Raw genomic sequence first — 19,780 nt, 5'->3', positions numbered from 1 at the left:
AGACAAAGACAAGTCACATGGGCATTGTAGGTTGAGCTAGTGTAGAAGAATTGAGCTATTAGTGGTAAAGTGTTTTAATGTTGAACAATGGATCAACTTTCACTAAACTGAAAATGAGAAAAAGAAAAGGAAAGGGAGCGAAAAAGAGACATAAAAGTATAAGAAAATGAGGAATCTTAATATCTGAATTTTCGCCTTACTGGTGAGAGTTTCATTCCCCTCCCCCTTCTCCCATGTATATCAAGCTCTTTGCTTAGCTCTGCAGACCATGCAGAAAGTGTTTCAATCTAGAGTTTTCTGAGATCACATCTCCTCCACCCAGTATCTTATGACAAAGTTAAAAACAATAACAATTTTTTGATAGGAATAACAGAGCAGAACACATACTAGGCAGTCAACATTAGGGTAAAAGAAGGGGGTGGAGGGGGGGGGGGGGGTCTCTGCTTTCATAAATTCTATAATGTGATATTTCTACGCCAAGATATTTCCTTTTTTCTTTCAGACACCTGTATGCATCTTTTATTTTTATTTTTGGATAAGATAACATCTACTGCATCTGTCTGCAGTAACAATAGATTCACACTCATGGATAGAAAACAACAGAAGAAGTTTCACAGTATAACCTCATGCCAGCAGAATACAAGTAAATAGCAAAGAGTTGAGTCAGTATAAAACCTCCCTCAATGTGCTCAACCAGTTCAGAGCTGTTACACAGCCGAAAATCCAAAACTGAGGTGGAAGTCCAATATTGACAGCCATACCATTTCCGTAATGTGTTAGTTATGGCAGTACAAAAACCATAGTTGTTTAGAAGGTTAGAATGCAAGAGACTAACCAGCTTCCTGATGATAAAAAAAGGGACAACAAATAATGGTTTCAGCTATTTAGAAGGGACTGCTTGGGTATTGCTTCCTCTTCATACACCTATCCACATTCCACAAGGATCCCACTTACACTCAACAGGTGCAGAATCTACCTGTTGGTGGTAGAGGTTCTCTACCATGAAGCAAGCCTCACCTCTGATGGTTTTTCTTAATTTAAGGGAATACAACTCATTTTCTGAGAGAACGTTTTTTCTTTTGATTGGCATTTGCTGAAGGAACTGGTATTCTCAGTTATAGCACCAATGTACAGCAGTCCTACAAGCAGCTCATTCTTGGGCACAATGTCAAAAGAGTATTTCGCCCAAATTCTTCAACCTGTGCATATTTTCTCATTACCATAATCTAAGCATGTCCATATTCTCTTTTCTCTAAAAAAAAAAAAGCATGCCCATATTCTCTTCTTTTTCCTGAGTTATTATGAACTCTCACCAAGCATGTATTGGCATCATGATGAAAATTCATAAGCATCATATCTTATCCACCAACTAGAGGAGACTCCCTCTGCATGTATTGATCAAATCTTTTAGCTTTTTCCATAGAGTATGGTTTAGCCCTCTTATATTCTTATCAGCCACTATATCATTTTTCTTGGGACAGTTATACAACGACTATAAGTACACTTAGTTTTGATTTTGGAAAAGGTCTTATGCCTATCTTACCTTTCATCAAACTAGCAAAGAGTGTGAGTGACCATGCATAGATAGATGAGAGATAAATAGAAAAATAAATAGAACCAAAGGATCATAACCGGTCAAGGCCTTATAAAGGTTTCCTTGTACAAGTGTTAAGAACTCAAAAATATACCTTTCCCAAAAGAAATTTCACACGGGAAAAATAGAAAAAGATGGAGAAAAACCACTTCACCAATTGCAAGTATAATGAGTAACCAAAACAGAAAAATAAATAAATGAAGTGAATATACAGAAGAACTCACCTAAGCCGTATTGATCAAATTTATCATATTGATGATCAATATCCCAGCACTCATTGCTACAAAAGAAAATCAGGAATAACAGGTGACTGTGCTGCTAATGTTAGAGCCCCGTCTGCCTTTTGTCTGGATTTATGCTTGCCATGGCGATGGCTAACCTTCTGCTTATCTCCCTCTTCATGTTCATCTCTATCTTTTGCAGTACTTCTATGTTTCTTCTCTTTACCACGAGAATGGCGTTTGCTTCTTCTCAAATTTGCATCTTCTAGTTCAGAATTCTCCATCATTTTAGAATCCTCTTTTGGTCCAGAAGACTTGTCTATATCTAACTTGTCCTTTTGTCTTCTCTTACTCAATGACTTGTCAGACTTCCTAGTTCGTGATGATGATGTTGTTGCTTCATCACCTAAAAGAACATCTCTCACAGCACCAGAGATTAGGTCATCTTTTGACTCTACCTTTTTGGCAGGGATAAAAGGTCCATCCCCATCATCCAGTTTCACTACTACAGGCCTAGGCTTTGCTTGGTTTGCCTTTTTCTTAGGGAAGAGAGATTGTTCTGTCAGCTTTATCAGATCATCAGCCTCATCATCAGCATTATCTCCAGCCTTAAGGTCATTAGCAGGTGGGTAATCATCATATACCATCTCCTTTTTCTGTGGCTGTAAATAATATAGCCCGTGACGTTTGCGATGCTCAGAAAGAAGAGACGTTGATTCAGTTGATTCTAATTCTTCCTTACTTTGCCGATCAGACATGGTAACATCATCCTTCTCAGAGGAAATTGATCTTCCAAGGGAGAAAGAAGTAGGTATGTGCAACCCAAGGTCACCACATATGGCATCCAAATCATCCAGACTTTGATTCAGCACCATTCCTTCGGGCATAGGTACCCTTTCCTGAGAACTTGCTGAAACTGGACCAAGCTCTTCAGAAAAGGCTTCAGCAATTAGTTTGATCATTTCATGAGTCTTCTTTTGTCCCTTTTCATTATCTTCTTCCCTTTTCACCAAGTAACCGGGTAATTCTTCTCTTATCAGTTCAACCAAACCAAGGACATTTCTTGACCTCTCCAGTATCTCCACCTCATGGCTTCCTGCTAGTGGCCCCAACGTTACTTCTACAAGATCTAATATGTTAAGAATAGACTCTTCAGAAATTGGCTCCACCTTTGAGGAAGTCAAGGACAACCACTCATGAGCAACAGACATATCCTCAAAACTCTCTACTGAAACATCCCTAACAGATCGATGTAACATCCTGGGATTCAACCCCCCATCATCTGTGTCACTATCAGCAACTGGTCCAGTTCTTACAAACTGAGAATTCTCCTGTACTCTTCCATGCATCAGATCTGCCACTCCTTGGGAAGCTGAAGAAATAACTCCCTTGGTAGAAATAGAGTAATGCAGATAAAAGGTAAGTACTTTGAATGCAGACTGGATATATACTGCTTTTATTGATGATGGCAATAAACTGGTTCTTGGTTGCAGCAGTGCTTCCACAATTTCCGATGGATTTTTTGAAAAGCGAACATACTCCCCAGACACCCAAGCAGCTGCTGATAAAATCCTGTGTACGAAAGGATTGCCAAGCAATGCAGGATCAATTAGCAAATCACGGCCAACTCGAACAAGTTCTGGTCTTGCATCTTTGACTCTCATACCTATATCCACAAGCTGGTTCTCTATTTCCTCCCCCTTCTGACAGTGCGGAATTCTCGACATTTCCCCAAGAAGTGATACATACCAATCGAAATCCACAATTATCTCATACACATTTCTTGAACAAGTCAACAAGATACATCCCAGTATCTCATTACAGAACTCTGGGTCTGACTTAAGAGCATAATTAATCAAAACTTTGCAAATATCCACCACATTATCCTCAGAAACCATGGACAAAATAAGCTGCAAGGCCTCAAGTTTAATATTTGCATCCGCATCACTTAACGATTTAATCACAAAATCCTTGTTCTCCATGACTGCCCACAAATGCTTTGGTGCAACAATGGTAAGTGCTTGCAAACCAAGATACTTGAGATTCGGATCATCTTCATTCAAGAACTCCTTAATCTTCTCAACAGCAAGCCTCACAGCAGACTCATACTCACTGAAACTACTAACAATAGTCCTCACACACTCAAAAGCCAATGACTTTGCACCCGTTCTCTTCAAATGGTCACAAATCGGCTCCACCAGCCTTTTCCCCAACCTCGGCTCCAATGGAGCCAAGTTACCAAAAATCTTTAAAACTTTAATCAACAGCCAATTATTCCGAGAATCCGCCAATATCTTATAAAACTCAGGCGCTAAAGGGAGATACGATTTGGGTTCTTTACAAGCAAGCTCGCAAAAAACACCAACAACAGCAGATACAATACCCGGATCAGAATTCTCCAGATTTTCCACTAATCTCTTAAAACAAACCCTAACGGCATCTGGGTATAACTCAAACAGTCTCAAAATAATAGCAATAGCTTTTTTCCTAGTAGAACCCTTGTTACTATTCAGTAAAGTAAATACCTCGGGAGTTAAATCTCGGGCTAAATCAGGTGTAGAAATGAAATACAGAGCATGAAGAGCGAGGCTTACTTCGTGCGAATTAGGCGATTGAAGGTCCTTACGAAGCTGATGAGTCAGCAGGAGGATGACGTCAGTAGTCGAAGGATCGAATGAAAGAGAAGCGGCGAGATAAGCAATGCGTTTGAAATTGAAAGACTGAGAAGAAGAGAGTTCTATAGCATGAAAAGCAGCCCAAGACATGTCGACGCCATGGATGGAATGCAAGTAAGTGAGTTTCTGAAGAGCAGTGGCTTTTGTCTGTTGATCGGTGGACTTGATTTCACGGCGGATCTCGTCGACGGATTTGGAGATGAAGGATGATTCATCGCCGACGAAGAGACGGAGACCTTTGATTAAGTCTTCTAAAGATCGTTGGAAGAGAGAATCGAGAAGAGAAGGACCGGCCATTACATCAATTTTGCTTTGCAACTCAGAGAGTAGTTGTTGAGGTTATTTTACATAGCTGTAGAAGTGGATTGAACTATTGACAAAATTTGGTGCAATTTTTTTTTTTTTTTGGGTTGTTTAGACAAAAAAAAATATATGCATTTTATGAGTTGTGTTTTTGAGAATGTGATTAATAAACTCCATGTCAAAAATGTTATTTATAAAATACATATATATTAAATGTAATTTGAAATGCTCGTACTAGTGAAATTTTTCAAATGCACGATTGTCATTTTGCACTATATTCGATCGATGTTGAATTTAGTTGAAAGGATAAATTTATCTAAACTTAATCCTGAGATATCCGCATGAACCAAAGTACACCATATAGGTATAAATGAAAGAGTGCCTAAATCGTATACCCAGAGTTTCCACATATGTTCCCTTCTCCAAAGAGTACGCATAGTTTTCTATCAAATTAATAAGGTTTATGACCATCAAAAATAACAATATATGAAGGAAACAATAGATAAAGCAGCCGAAAACATGTTTAGGGTTATGCATGTGGTGAAATATCTTTTCCATATTAAAAATGTTGATTTAGTTGATGCAAAGTTTTGTACTTAGTAGGAGATATCCGTGTATATCCTTCTATAATTATATAACATAGTTTTGCATCCAACCTTGCCTTGGTAGTTATTCAATTTTGCCCCCCTTTTTTAGGTTTCCCCCTCTTCTGATAGCAATCAATTTATTATTATGGTTAGACTTGGAAACTTAAATATTCATGTATGTTAAGTGTACTATGTCTAAAACTTCTAATTTTGAAAATCTCCAACTTGCCTAAATTATTCAGACTTGGAATGAGATGTAACGTAAGCAGAGTCAAAAGAACACACTGGATTTATATGTCGAATTCAGTTAGTTTTATATTGAGACCTAGTTATTTTAATTGCTATTACACAGGCAACGAAAATTTCAAGCCTGAAATTGGATAAATGGGTTTTCTTTCAACAAGATAAGAAAAATAACAACAAAATTTAATACCTCATTGCTTCACCATCACTAAAGAAAACCCAGCTAAAGAAGCAACTTAGCATCATTATAAAATAAAAAAAAGGCAAAAAAGCTATTTCATACACCAAGACCCCGTTACTCCAGTTCATCGAGTTTTATCTCCAATTGCTCACCTGTTGAAAGAGTCTTAACATTGACCATGCCTTTTTCCCATTCAGCCTTCCCGACCAAAATCAATCTGTGTGCATTTATCCGTGCTGCTCGCTTGAACACCCTTCACAACAAGAAATGGAGAATGAACCTCAAAGTGAAACAGCAAAGACATATAATGGAGCTGCAAACAGCTACATCAACAAGGAGATGGTGAATCTATAGATAGTAATGTACCACTTAAGTGGCTTGTTCTCCAAAACCAAATCAACGCTTTGCCCTTTTTCCCGGAGAATGGTGGCAACTACAGATGCCGCACCTTGAAGTTCCTCATCCAATGAGCAGACAATGTTCTCTACTTGAAGGTTAAGTTCTGGTAGAAGTCCCCTCTCCTTGAGCAGCTGAGTATTCCCCCACAGAGAAAGCACAAACAAATACTGCTTAGGCCTAAATCTTCCAACAGAAAACATACAGATGAGACAAACAAGCTAGAAAATGTCTGTTCCTGCAACTGATGGTGGTTCTCAAATTGGAATTATGCAATATAGGTATAAAAGATCACTGCAGCAATTTCAGTTCACTGATTTCAAAATGGAAGGAGGAAGCTTAGCAGAAAAAGAAGAGTAAAGTACACAAAACAGTGACTAGTGGCAGCCAGCAACAAGGACCCCCCCCCCCCCCCCCTTCCTGGAAGTAAAAAGGATCAAAATACAATTTTAAAAATGACAAGCTCAAAGATCTTTAGGTGTTCTCCTTTATCCTGTACTCTAGTGATGACGCATAGTCAAAAACTATCATGAGCGCACAGACATTGTGTAAACCTCACATAAAGAAAGCTTAATCCCTTTGCTGACACCTTTCAATAGCAAATCTGCTCAGGTACTCAATACTCCATCTTTATCAGCAAGACTTATCCCAGGAGAAACCCATCTTAGTGAGCAACTATTCCATGAAATAAAAGGTTATAGATCTCAGGAAAACAAGCAAAGTTGCGAAGACTGCCTTAGTTGGAGCCCTTACATGCAATCACGGAATGTCAGATAAGATGGTGGTGATTATCATTTGCGGCATGTTTGTGCGCACGTGGGGATCTATTTCATGCCCTATGCCTACAAGTGTTGCTATATGCAGGCCAAGGATACAGTCATGGAGAAAACAGGCTGTGATGTTCAAAGATTAATCAATTCCACAAGAACCAAAAACTTGAATTGGATGGAAAACTGAGAATAGTAGTGGTTGGAAGCAACGCAGGCAAAAGAAGTCCATCTTGACAAAGTCCATTAAGTTAATGTGAACTTCCACCTAAGTTCAAAGTAGAAGCAGTTCATACTTCACTGATTAAAACATCAATTGAAAAAATCGACTGATTTTTTATCTCTAGCATCCAGAAAAAGAAAGGACAGGAAACAGGAAGCTCTACTCACTTCTACTATCACAGCATCACCAAATCCAAATCCACAAGCTGGAAGATCATCGCTTCCAAAGGTAGACAATAGCCGATCATATCGTCCACCACCACAGATTGCCCGGAGCTTTCCTTCACGATCAAATCCCTGCAGTAAACTGTAATTACTCAATGAAGTGGAAGAGATACCCCATTTACGAGCAAATAGTTTATCAGTAAGACGAATCCAACATGCAGTTAACCAAATCCAAGTCTTCTTGAAATACACTTTCATGCACAAAGTTCAGAATACTAACAAAAAATATCTCGAGTCTAACCTCAAAGACAATCCCAGTGTAATAAGCCAAACCACGGACAATTGATGCATCAAACTGAAGCCACTCTGAATAGCCATACTTCTCAGCAAGTGAAAATAGTTGCTTCAAATCAGATAGTGCTTCTCCTGAGGCCCCAAGTTTCTCTGCACAAATAAAAAGGTATAAAGACCAAGATAAGAAACCTCCTAGCTTTTTTGTCTGTTAATTTTTGGTTGTGTTGATTTTTGTGGGCCAAGTGTTAGGCTTAGATCAGATTTGTTGTCTTTTTATTAATAAATGGCATTTGGGCCAGTATTAATTTTTTTAAAAAAAAAAAAGAAGAGAGAAACCTCCTAGCTACAATATTTGCTAATACATCAGTAGACGATTTCAACTGTTCCGTTTCTAACACAGGTAGAAATACAACCTTCATCTGGAAAATTCACATAAGTTCAAGAAGAGGACATCTTTTTAAAAGTTCTATCACTTCATATTCTCGTAAACAGTGTACAGCCAGACTAGAAAAAGCTTTGCTGCAATTCATACAACATTCATGGATCCACTTCCCGGGTGTTTAACAGGTTCTAGTAAAGAAGATACTTACATGATATAAAACTTAAGAACTAAATAGATTATGGTACATACGAAGGGGTATTTTGGACCATGCATAACGCTTTCAACCCCAATTATCTTTTGAAAAATTTAATAATCTAACAACATAAATTTCAAGTCTGAAGAATTTATTTTTGATAGGAAATGCCAACATAAGCTGCTACTGGATTTTTACCCATCCAGAAACATTATGCACCCTCCAACAGCTAATGTAATACTTTCTGCTGTACAATTCAGGTAATATACAAGGTCAAACTAACTTGTTCGTAATCATTTGCATTAACTAGTGGATAATAAATAACAAGTGAAGAAACAAATTTCAAGAGATGATTATTTAAGATACTTCTTGAGCAACAAATATAAGAAGACCACAGGTAACCTTAGTGAAGTAAATGCTATAACGGCCAACCTTCTAACTTTGCCAAAGACTTCAGTGATAGGACTTGCAATAGCTCTTCAATAGCTACCTCTGACATATCAGCAGACAGCAGATCTTTCCTGATATCATCCATTGGAATCTTTCCAATCTATTCAGCCAAATGGTAACAGAAAGCTGATTAGAACAAGAAGACTGAAAGTACAGTAGGAGATACGTAAATCAACTATATTATAAACACTGGCTATTCATTAACTGACCCTCACCACGGTCACCAAAAAAAACAAAGAAAAAAAGATTGAGCTCCTAGCAGAAATAATAATGCTAGGTTCTTTAGAAGAAAAAAGCTCTAAGATGTAGTGCTAAAAGGGTGGCTTTGAAAGTGAGGGATAGCCTAGGGGAAATGACTCCACCTCCAACCTTAAGGCTGGTAGTTCGTGTCACCAAGAGAGAAAAGTGGGAAATAGGGCCACTTTTGACTCCAGGTTGAGGGGTTTGTGATTGAGCTTACCATGTGAGAAAAATGCAATAAGCACAACTCAGGTATAAGTAAATTGCACTTTTAATTGAAGATCCTGAAGAGCAAACATCTGACAAATACTTTCAATTATTTACAGTATTTTTTCCTAAGCAAGGTTTATAGCACAATTTTAAAACCAACAATGTTATATGGGAGTGAATGTTGAGTTTTCATATTATGAAAGTTCAATAAATGAAGATATTAAGATGGATATATTGTGTAATATAAAACTACACAAGATTAGAAATGATCATCCGAAAGTTCAAGTAGTAAACATAGCTGATAAGAAGATAAGAGAATGCTGTTTAAGATGGTTTCGCAATGTCCTACATACAGTTCCATATGAATCAGTCCATATTGCACCGGTTATTAAAGGATATTGAATAGGATGAAATGGACCTAAAATCACATGATCAGAAGTCCCAAAAGACATCCAACCACTCATAATCAACGTGAACTTAACTTATAAAAAATACCATAAAAGCAAAAAATCTCACATAGGCAATACTAACCAGTTAGGATTAAAGCCTAGCTAGGAGTCTTCTTATTCTAGTTCAAAACTTGTATGTCCATGTAGGAGAGCTTAGCTAAAAACATACTCCCTCCATCCCACTTAACGTGATGGTATTTCTTTTTTACTTGGTCCAGAAAAGAATGTTACTTTTCTATATTTAATAAATAGTTTAATGTTAAACTTTTCATTTTTAATTTATAGCCACACATATATCTATAGCTTTCTAGGGAAGTGGGGACATCGATAATGATGTCACACATCGCATTGGGGCGGCTTGGATGAGATGGAGGCTAGCCTCTGGAGTCTTGTGTGATAAAAAGGTACCACTTAAACTTAAAGGTAAGTTCTACAAAGTGGTGGTTAGACCGTCCTTGTTGTATGGGGTAGAGTGTTGGCCAATCAAGAACTCACATGTTCAAAAGATGCATGTTGCGGAGATGAAAATGTTAAGATGGATGTGTGGCATACTAGGAACGACAAGATTATGAATGAGGTTATTCCAGAAAAGGTGTGAGTGGCCCTTGCCACAGACAAAATAAGGGAAGCGAGATTGAGATGGTTTGAGCATGTGAAAAGGAGGTGCATTGACGCCCTGGTGAGGAGGTGTGAGAGGCTAGTTGTAGAGGGTACAACAAGGAGGGGTAGAGGTAGACCGAAAAAGTATTGGGGAGAGGTGATTAGACAGGATATGCCGCAACTTCATATTACCGAGGACGTGACCCTTGATAGGAAGGAGTAAAGGTTGTGTATTAGGGCAGGAGGTTAATAGAGGTAGAGTGTTGTCTTTCCTTTGTTATCTACCGTCATTTATTGTGTACTGTGTTCCGATCATCACACTACTTGTTGGAATTGTTCCTTTCTTGTAGACGTTACATTACTTTTTATATTTATTGTTATGCTTTCTTCATTGTTTTCTTCCTCTTTTACTTGAGTTTGAGTACTTGAGCCGAGGGTCTTTTGGAAACAACCTCTTTACCTTCACGAGGTAGTATAAGGTCTGCGTACACCTAGAGGGATTTCACTGGGTATGTTGTTGTTGTACATATATCTACAGCTTGTTTTACACCAGAAGATTCAAAAATCTATCTTTCTTTCTTAAACTCCATGCTCAGTCAAACACCATCACATAAATTAATACGCAGGGATTAATACAATAAAAGCAACAAGTTGGGATTAAAGTAAGGTTTCCACATAAGCGATACCAACTAGTTGGAATAATGCTTAGTTATTATCACATTTGCGTCATATTTGGTATATGCCAAGGGGTTTATTTAATTTTTGCTAGAGACTTGTATGTCCGATAGCGGTAAGTGTGAAACTAAGAAACCCTTAATTTGCCATTAAAAGACAAATATTTACTATTGGAATGAAATGGATTCAGAATAAAGTGAAATAAAGATATAATCGGCTTCAACTAACTTGGGATTATGTTATTTGATAGAGTACTCTATCTGTATCATATCAAAAATAAAACAGAAGTAGACTAAGCAGAATAGAATTTCAAGCAGGATCTTGACATCAAGTTTCTAAACATATTCCACTACCTCAGAATAGAATTTGCATAAGTATCTACCTGTAAGAAAGTAGCCTTTTTATAAGTAAGAGTAAGGCATAATACAACAACAACAACCCAGTGAAATCCCACAACGTGGGGTCTGGGGAGGATAAAGTGTACGCAGACCTAACTCTTACCAAGGTAGGACGGCTGTTTCCGAGAGACAAGTAAGGCATAATATGATTAGAAAATCCATAACCTTCTCCCACTTAATGTCAAAGAAACAGTTATCCAACTGAAAATGAACAGATGCAATCACAGTAACCAGTATGTTCTAGTTTTGGAATACCATAGATCAAACAATAGGAATTGAGTTACATTATCAAACTAACCTTGTCTATAATGATGCAAACTCTACCAAACATACTTTCTGGGACGGAATAGCACCTCAATACTTCTTGCAACACCTATCAAATAGTACATGATACTTTCAATACAGAGTAACAGATCAAAATCCCATTAAGTTGTTTAAGCTGAAAAAGCACCATAAATGACATCCTTAAGAAGAACAAATTGTATAACAGTCATTATTCTCAAACTTGTTTCCAAAAAGATTTATCTAACTTCTGCCATACAAGAAAATTCGTTAACTCGCTGACTTTCACTCTTCCAACTTTTCTACTCAATTCCAAGACAAAATCTCTAATGATATTCCTAGGACTGACCCTCCTCACTTTGGTAATTAGGTTCATGTAATGCATGTCAAAAGGGAAAAGAAGGAGCCACCTAAATTCCTTATGATATTTGCAAGCCTCTTCCACCCACCTACTTTGTAGCTCCCATTTGTCAGGCTAATGCTCAGCTAAACAACATCATAGATTTATTGATTGATTTTTTAAAATAAAAAAAAAACTAGTATTTTGCATTTGCATGGGACGATATCATCAATATAAAGACCAAGTTATTTGTAAAACATGAAATTATTATCTAACATAATTATAATCTACTAAAACCCTTCAGAGTGGCCTAGTGGTTGGGCTTGGGACTTCCACGTTGGAGGTCTCATGTTCGAAGCCCCTTGTCAGCAAAAGCAAGGGGTTTGCCTTCTGGGTCGAGCCCATCACACCGGGCTTGCCAAGTCAGGTTACCTCTCTTGTGTGGTCTGCGAGCTATTGCATAAGAGCGGGGGTTTTACCCTTGCGCACCCAAAGGGTAGCGGCTACAGGTTTCCCTTGTCATTTAAAAATAATAATAATTATTATAATCTACTGAGAACTAGGCTTCTTTTAAGCTTTCTAATAGGTTTCAAAAAAATTAAACGTGATAATAGCTACTTTCTTATTTCAGTGTATGGATGTTGACGAATTAAGTAATAAAAGTGTGCTCTGTAACAAGTTAAGCTTTGATTTTAGATGAGATGGCCACATACTTCAACATTGTAATAGAGTTAGACTCAAGTCAATTCTTGGCATCACATTTAGCCAATGTTGGGCCCCATGTTATATTGTCCATGCTTGTCCTGGGTGTGGGGTGGTCTTAATTGTCCCACATTGGTTGAGCGATGGGTTGTTTATCTCCTTATATGATTTTGGATAATCCTCACCTTTTGGGATTGAGTTACAGGAGGCAGTGTCCCTAAACTTTAAGAACACAAAAAAATCATGCAACACAACTTATTAACATCATCAAGAACCATCCCTTCTTCAGTGTCTATTGTTATTCTCAAATGTAAAACCACTACTATCCCCTTTATATTACCATGCATACTGAGGTTGTAAAGGTCCATTTCTTCACAATGGGCATCACAAGTAGCCCTTTTTTGCACGACCCATCAAGTAACTACTACTGTCTCCTTGTGTTCTGATTTAATTTGTATACTATGGAATATGGATGTAGTAGAAAAGAATGTGAACAAAGTAACAGTTTATAAGCTGGTTAATCAAGTAAACATGTCATATTTGAAACTAAGTTTCTAACGATTCAATATTATAATAAAATTGTTTTTTGTAAAAGTAATATTATAATTAAATTGTGGCAGTAATATAAATATTGCATTAGTAGCATAAATTTCGGGATGTCACTAAGTAGAAAGTGGGTCACGTAAATTGAGAAGAAATGACAATAAACATACGATGAATCTCCGATTGTACGATATTGACACGAAACAACAATTAAATCATGTGTTCTTTCGCCACATATCTTTTCTGGTAACTGAGATGCAAATAAGTAGCAAGAACACAATAGAGATTGTTCTGGTGAATAATAGAAAAAATAAACATAAGCACACACCTTTCTACTAGAGACCTTAAACCCAACATCTGATGCTGTGAGGCCTATGCGCTTGAAGAAGGTAATAATTGCAGATATCAGCTCTGCTTCACCCTAAAAGAAAGAGAAATTAGAAATAACTTTGGTGAGTGAAAATGTGAAATTACCATCTCTGCCATTGCATTATATATTTAAAGCTTCAGCAGCAAAAAAAATCTCTCTCTAAAAAAGCTCAGAACTTACAAGCAACATATGGAAGAGGGAAAAGAATACCTCAAATAAGTGCTAAGCATACAAGTTACATTTAATCTAACATAAAAGTTACATTCAAGAAGAACTTTTTATAGCAGCGATCAGGATGCTACAAATGAGAACACAACCTGAGTTAGATATAATGACAAGTAATAAGGGAAACGGAATTTGATGCTGATTGAAAGATTAATCCTTGAACTTGTCTACTTATCTCTCTCCGAGTCTAGTTTGTGTTTTGTCGTTATGTTGCTAATTATATTATTTGATGTTTTAGGGTTTTGTCCTGTCAACTTTGGGGTTCTGTATGCTGTTTATTAGCTTTTCAGTGCCACAATGATCAAACTTGGTCAACCAGGTGAATTCACTCAACCAAGACTTGAAATTTTGAAATACCTTGAATACATACATCTGCAGTTTTTTCTCCCACATAAACCTGGTTCATACCCTCGCAGACCCAATTCAGATTATTTTTATCAATCCTTATCCTGCTAGTAAATCATCTTCCTCTTTTCACACAGATTATTTTTGTCGAACCTTATCCTGATTGTAAATCTTCTTCCTCTTCTAACAAGAGAAATGATGATGTCACTGTTTATGTCAATTCGTTCAAATGACTTGCCGCTAGCCAGAAAATATGCTCATCTTTCCATTTCTTTTACACCTCGTCAGATATTTTCATCTCCAACACTAGGCTTAAGTTACTCTGTCGTCTGGTCAGATGACAGATCTTACAATTGGAATGAGAAAGAGGCTAGATACTATATTGGGGTTGCTGCGATTTGAAGTTGGCTATAGTTTACCGGGGAAATAGTCTGAAACTTTGTCAAAGAAGTGGAATTTTGGCACATTACCGAGAGAGAGAGACAAAATGATTTTCTTTTTTCTTCTTAAGGTGTTATTTAGAGGCATCATTCCTCCTCCCCTCATTCCCCAGCTTATTGGCACATTAGTTACTTCTAATCCAATTAGTCTCCACACAGCGACAACATCACTGTTTTGTCATGTCAAAGACCCATGATGTTAGCCTCGTACATACTTCTCCTATTTCAGGTCATGATTCATGTTCACACTTCAGTCAAAAAGAATTTGTTTCTCACTAAATCACCGCTTGTGATAATATTAGACACTCATATTAAAAGAGTTGTGCACCATTGCAACCATATGAGAGTGGTCTAGCTTTTACTCGCATAATTACACCATGCGGTAAACCACTTCATTATCTATCTATATTCCTTGGTTTGAGTCTTACCTTTACTTATTATTATTTACCAAAAAAGGTGAAGTGTGGAAAATCAAATAAAGACACCATTACTGAGTAAAATGACCTATTCAGAAATCAAGCTCTGTCCACATCTAATAACTTAGGACTTCAATTTCCGACATGAGAATATTATGATCCAAGAACCAGAACTAATCATTCCTTTTGCCAAGAAATATCATCATGTCTAACCCAAAAATCTACCAAGCCTTTTTACTTAGAAAATCTAATCCTACCATATCTTCAGACTGATTGAAGCGTAGTTGACTAGTTCCGGATAGATATCATATGTAAAGTAATTCTCAAAGATCAACAGAATTCAACTAGGTCTAAAAGGGGTATTTTACATAGAAGTTGCTTCATGTAAACATACAAGTACAAAATTGCAGCAGTTGGCAATAACTAAATTTTTTAATGTTTTATTATTTTTAATAACTGTGGTTACAAGGTAAGCTTGCACCACCTCGACTAATTCCACAAGGTACTGCCACGTCCCACCAGTACAGATACCGGGTAACTCTGTCCATCAAGGCTTAGGACATTAGGAAGAAATCACCTAGTGTTTTTGCCTCCGCTGGAATTTGATCCTCAAACCCCGTGGTTCTCAACCCACTTCATTGACCACTAAGGTTGCCCCCTTGGGTTCTTTTCAAATGCTTTATTACAGTAGCAAGATCAACTGAATAGATAGAGCTTCACCTACCGTTACATCTGGTACACCAATTACATCCATATTCCATTGGTAATGTTCACGACGTCTTCCCCTGGTCATTCTCTCATAACGCCAGCACTGTCCAATAGCAAACCATTTCAATGGAAGAGATACAGATTTTCTGGACAGAAAAAAACGTGCAGATCAAAATGTGGCATCCCCGCCTGGATACAAAAGTGTAATAACATATAAATGAATGGTGAACATTGAAAAATCGCTGCAGAATCATGACTTTCTATGCGCAAGTAAAACTAATTAGATATTCACCCTTTCTGTATCACAAGTCTTGCCAACGAAGGAGTCAGCTCAGGCCTCAATGCAACTCGACGGTTTCCACGGTCTTCAAAACAGTAAAGCTGCAATAAAGAAAGAGAATAAAATGATATTATGGTTCATCGCATTTCAGTTTCTTTCTTTGCAATGCTTACTTTAGCTCACGATAAGCAGAGTAGTCAAAAGAGAAAAAGGCCAAAGTCAACTGGGATTTCAAACGCAAAGTTGAAGGGGGCTTTAACAAAGTATCGCGCTAGAAAATAAAAAAGGGATAATTACAGTAGATGGCCATTCGGTCATTTTCCAAAAAAATGGTCATTCGGTGTATATTCATGTATATTTGGTGTATATTTATGTATACTCAGTGTATATTTCATGTATAGAATGTATCATTATGTATATTCAGTGTATAACTCATGTATAAGTAATCTATATTGTATAGTCAACGTATACTTTCTACGACTTTTGCAAGCTATATTGTATAGCCACTGTATATTTCCTATGATTTTTGGCTATTTTTTATGTAAATAAAACATGGCTATATTTGTTGTAAATTAATTAGTTTATTGTATTTATTTGAAATTGTCCCAAGAAAAAATAACATATGTGAGTTTAACTTATATACACCGACAGTTATTTGTTGTTTATAGGTTAAGTCATGCTCGCAAAAGTACTTGAAACGTGTAAAGTAGTAATATGTAACAATACTTCAAATTCTTGTAGATGGGAAACTTTTCAATCTCGAAAATGGGATTGTTAGAGTGGGATAAAAAGAAACAGCATCAAGTAAATTCAACCATGAGTTGTAATTAACTTTTCAAACAGTATATCACCTATTACCCTCTTTTAGGCATTCACACCCGTACTCTCAAGGAATGTCGGTAAGAGAGAATTGGAAAAATATATCTTTTATAAAAAAAATGCCCATTTCTCTCAGCACTTCAGAGAAGAAATACCAGCAGGGAACCAAATCATTTCATGTAATTTTTCCTAGTCTTCTTTCTGAAACATGATTTTATCAATATCAGAAGATCAAGTCACAAAATCTACTTAGCAAGTGATTTGGAGTAACTTGAGAGGAAGTTTGTAGAAGATTGTTATAGCTTAATATTTAAAAGTTTTGAGTTCAAATTGATACTTTTCTCCTTATTGGGATAGAAAATAAAGCAACGACGATAGAAGAAAATGCAAGTCTCGAGTTCCCAAATACAAAGGTGGCTTACAAGAATAGCAAATAAGAACTAAAATCAGTTTATAGCAAATTAGAACTAAAATCAGTTTATAGATATTCTCATGCCAAACCATAACAAATCAACTAATATTTTTCTTGATAAACAAAAGAAAAAAATAAAGTAGAGCAAAATAAATACCAACACTTCTTCTGTAGAACAAATCATATCATGCACCGACTACTAATTGAGTAAGAGTAAGCTTAAAAAAAAACTCTAATATACAGGTAAATGTTAGCTAGTTTGATCCAACAAAATCAACACACCCCTCCTCGTAACTTAGCTCATAATCTCCGAGTATTTAAGCATGCATGAACGAACTTAATACCAAACATATACGTGCAGTGTGTCAAAATTCACAAGACAACAAAATAACCAGACACAAACCTGGTCTCTAATTTCCTCCCCAGCCTTCCTAATATAAAGAGCCTCTGACTCTAGCACAGGGAAATCAACCTCTTCAAACCCGAATTGCTGCGATACCTGAAATATATATAAAAGCAAATTAGCAAATATGCAAGGGCGGCAGCAGCAGCAACAACAACAGACAATGTAATCAATTTATACAGATACCTCTCTAAAGTTATGGAAGAGCCAATTGCGGAGGCGCATGTCTTCAGGAGGGAAATCTCGGGTACCTTTAGGAGGATTGACGTCGATTTTCTGAACAGTATCGTGTTCGATTGGAGGCGAAGTCGACGACCCGGACCGTCCGGTTCGGACATTGTGGTTCGCCGATGATTCAATGGATACTGAAGAGGAAGAAGTAGATAAAACTCTGAGAGTAGTGCGTGAAGTTGAGAATAAAGAGATATTAAGGTGGTGGCGGAGTGAGAGTACCGCCGTCGACAACGGTGGGTGGTGGTGGAGGATAAAGAGGGAAGGGTTTAAAATTGCCGGCATGGTTTCACTTGTCCGGGGATAGAGGAAAATCTACACAAGCCAGAAAAAATATTTTTCAATTATCTCATATTTTTCCCCCTTTTTTTTTTTTTTTAACCATTCAACCCCACATGTTTAAAATATTCATCCTGAACTTAAAAACAACTGCGAAACAGGTTCTTTGTTCTTCCCATAAAAAAATAGATGTAAAAATGCTGTTTCTGAATATTGCAGTAGTTTCTTTACATAAACTGTATTTACAATTTATTGCTATTTATATTGATGATTTTGAGTCAAGTATAAAACAATCATCGGGTAATTTGTGTTTTTCTTTTACATTTTTTATCATAAAAACATTATCACTTTTAAAACATTAATAGAACGATGTCTATAATTCTGACTCGTTTAATTTTTATTTCATCGATCTTTATATTTTTTAGATTTTTTGGAATAGAATATTTAGGTAAGTTTAATTTAGAAGGATGAAAATGTAGTTTTTCTCCAGAAATGTAAGTTTTAGAATTGAAAGCGATTGCATTGCAATCTATAATTTCAATAAATGAATTCTGGAAAAATCAAATGTTATGTTAAAGTCTTTTCCATTCTATAATAGTAATTATCTGTGGATTTTTTTTACTTTAAAATAATAAAATTAAAACAAACAAGTCGTCTGAATTTGATAGAGCAATAGATATAAGAAAGCATAATCTTGTAAGAAGGGCAAAACTTTTTTGACAAATTGCATAACATTCTTTAATAAAACAAAAAGAAAATAAAATAATCAAATCATCATCTCTCAATATACAACTAACAAAAATTTATATAATATTTATATATGTAATTTATAGCTTTAAGAGGAAGTCTGTATAATTCTTTTAATTTGAGTTTTATGCAATTTAAAATTCTTCAAATCTTTCCTTATTGTATGAAACTTAGATAACACTTCATACATTGCATAGATGTATGTTCTAAATAATCCAAAATGACTAATTAATCCAAATATCTACTATTGATAAGTGTGTATATGTTGTCATATAGAAAGGATGGATAATATCTTTAGTATGATCATATTTTGAGAAGTTTTTCTTTATTTATTTAATGATTGTATTTATTAATATATTTTGTGATTACAGATTTAACACATAAAGAAACAAAAAAAAATATAGAAAAAATATCTTTGGGTTTGATTCTCCAAATTGTTCATAATAATGTTGATTGTTGTTGGTTACAACGAATTTTACTGGCTAGAAATTGTGGTACCATGAGTGATGATGGTGATTCCCAGTAGTAGTTAATGGTATGGCGGTTGACATTATCAACAATGGTTGTTGATCGTGGTAATTAATAGTGTCAACTAATAAGTATGGTGGATGATAATGATAATTAAAGATAGCAACGAATGATGACGGTGAATGATGACGATGGTTGACGATATATAGTAATTGATTAATTGTGGTGAGTTTATTTAGCAGATTGATGGTTGGTGGTGGTTATAGTAAAACATAGCTAATGATAGTAACAACTGTCTTACATGATCGATATTGACGACGATTGTGATAAATGACGCTAGATGGTGATACTTGGTAATGGTGGATAATGACAATGACAATGACGGTTACTAATGAATAACATGTCAGTTTTGTAAAAACACTTAAATATATATTTTAATGAAATTAAGACTTTATGATAGATTTTAATCATTTAAATATATGTAAACCTTGATAAGTGATTGTAAAATCATAAAAGCAAATTCAC

General features: G+C 36.2%; 2 protein-coding genes across 4 annotated transcripts; both read right to left on the bottom strand.

Moving 5' to 3' along the window:
• Positions 1-1,589: 1,589 nt before the first annotated feature.
• On the bottom strand, positions 1,590-4,873 carry LOC129895371 (AP-3 complex subunit delta). Its single transcript, XM_055971080.1, has one exon. The coding sequence runs from the start codon at positions 4,785-4,787 to the stop codon at positions 1,875-1,877; it is 2,913 nt and encodes a 970-aa protein (XP_055827055.1). The 5' UTR covers positions 4,788-4,873; the 3' UTR covers positions 1,590-1,874.
• A 769-nt stretch (positions 4,874-5,642) lies between these two features.
• Positions 5,643-18,128, bottom strand: LOC129895661 (histidine--tRNA ligase, chloroplastic/mitochondrial). 3 transcript variants are annotated; one of them, XM_055971393.1, is made up of 11 exons: positions 17,717-18,125; positions 17,531-17,626; positions 15,909-15,997; positions 15,633-15,762; positions 13,441-13,533; positions 11,544-11,618; positions 8,656-8,773; positions 7,656-7,798; positions 7,358-7,486; positions 6,171-6,334; positions 5,643-6,057 (listed from the first exon to the last, which is right to left on the bottom strand). In XM_055971393.1, exons 1-11 carry the CDS (start codon positions 18,044-18,046, stop codon positions 5,919-5,921), a joined length of 1,506 nt encoding a protein of 501 aa, XP_055827368.1. In that variant the 5' UTR covers positions 18,047-18,125; the 3' UTR covers positions 5,643-5,918. The 3 variants fall into 3 exon arrangements, with proteins under 3 accessions (XP_055827368.1, XP_055827369.1, XP_055827370.1); XM_055971394.1 differs by lacking the exon at positions 5,643-6,057 and having other exon boundaries at positions 6,246-6,386; positions 17,717-18,128; XM_055971395.1 differs by lacking the exon at positions 5,643-6,057 and having other exon boundaries at positions 6,253-6,380; positions 17,717-18,128.
• Positions 18,129-19,780: the final 1,652 nt, after the last annotated feature.

The sequence above is a fragment of the Solanum dulcamara genome, chromosome 7, assembly GCF_947179165.1.
Source record: "Solanum dulcamara chromosome 7, daSolDulc1.2, whole genome shotgun sequence".
Lineage (NCBI taxonomy): Eukaryota > Viridiplantae > Streptophyta > Magnoliopsida > Solanales > Solanaceae > Solanum > Solanum dulcamara.
The sequence above is the reverse complement of the archived record's forward strand: the minus strand, read 5'-3'. Positions and strand labels throughout refer to the sequence as shown.

Excerpts from the sequence above, each read along its gene's own strand:
- LOC129895371 (XM_055971080.1), bottom strand. The coding sequence starts at position 4,787 with ATGGCCGGTCCTTCTCTTCTCGATTCTCTCTTCCAACGATCTTTAGAA.
- LOC129895661 (XM_055971393.1), bottom strand. The coding sequence starts at position 18,046 with ATGCCGGCAATTTTAAACCCTTCCCTCTTTATCCTCCACCACCACCCA. Across the intron at positions 11,619-13,440 it reads TTAAGGTCTCTAGTAGAAAG|GTGTTGCAAGAAGTATTGAG; the intron begins GTGTGTGCTTAT and ends ACTATTTGATAG. Across the intron at positions 7,799-8,655 it reads GTCTTTGGCAAAGTTAGAAG|AGAAACTTGGGGCCTCAGGA; the intron begins GTTGGCCGTTAT and ends TTATTTGTGCAG.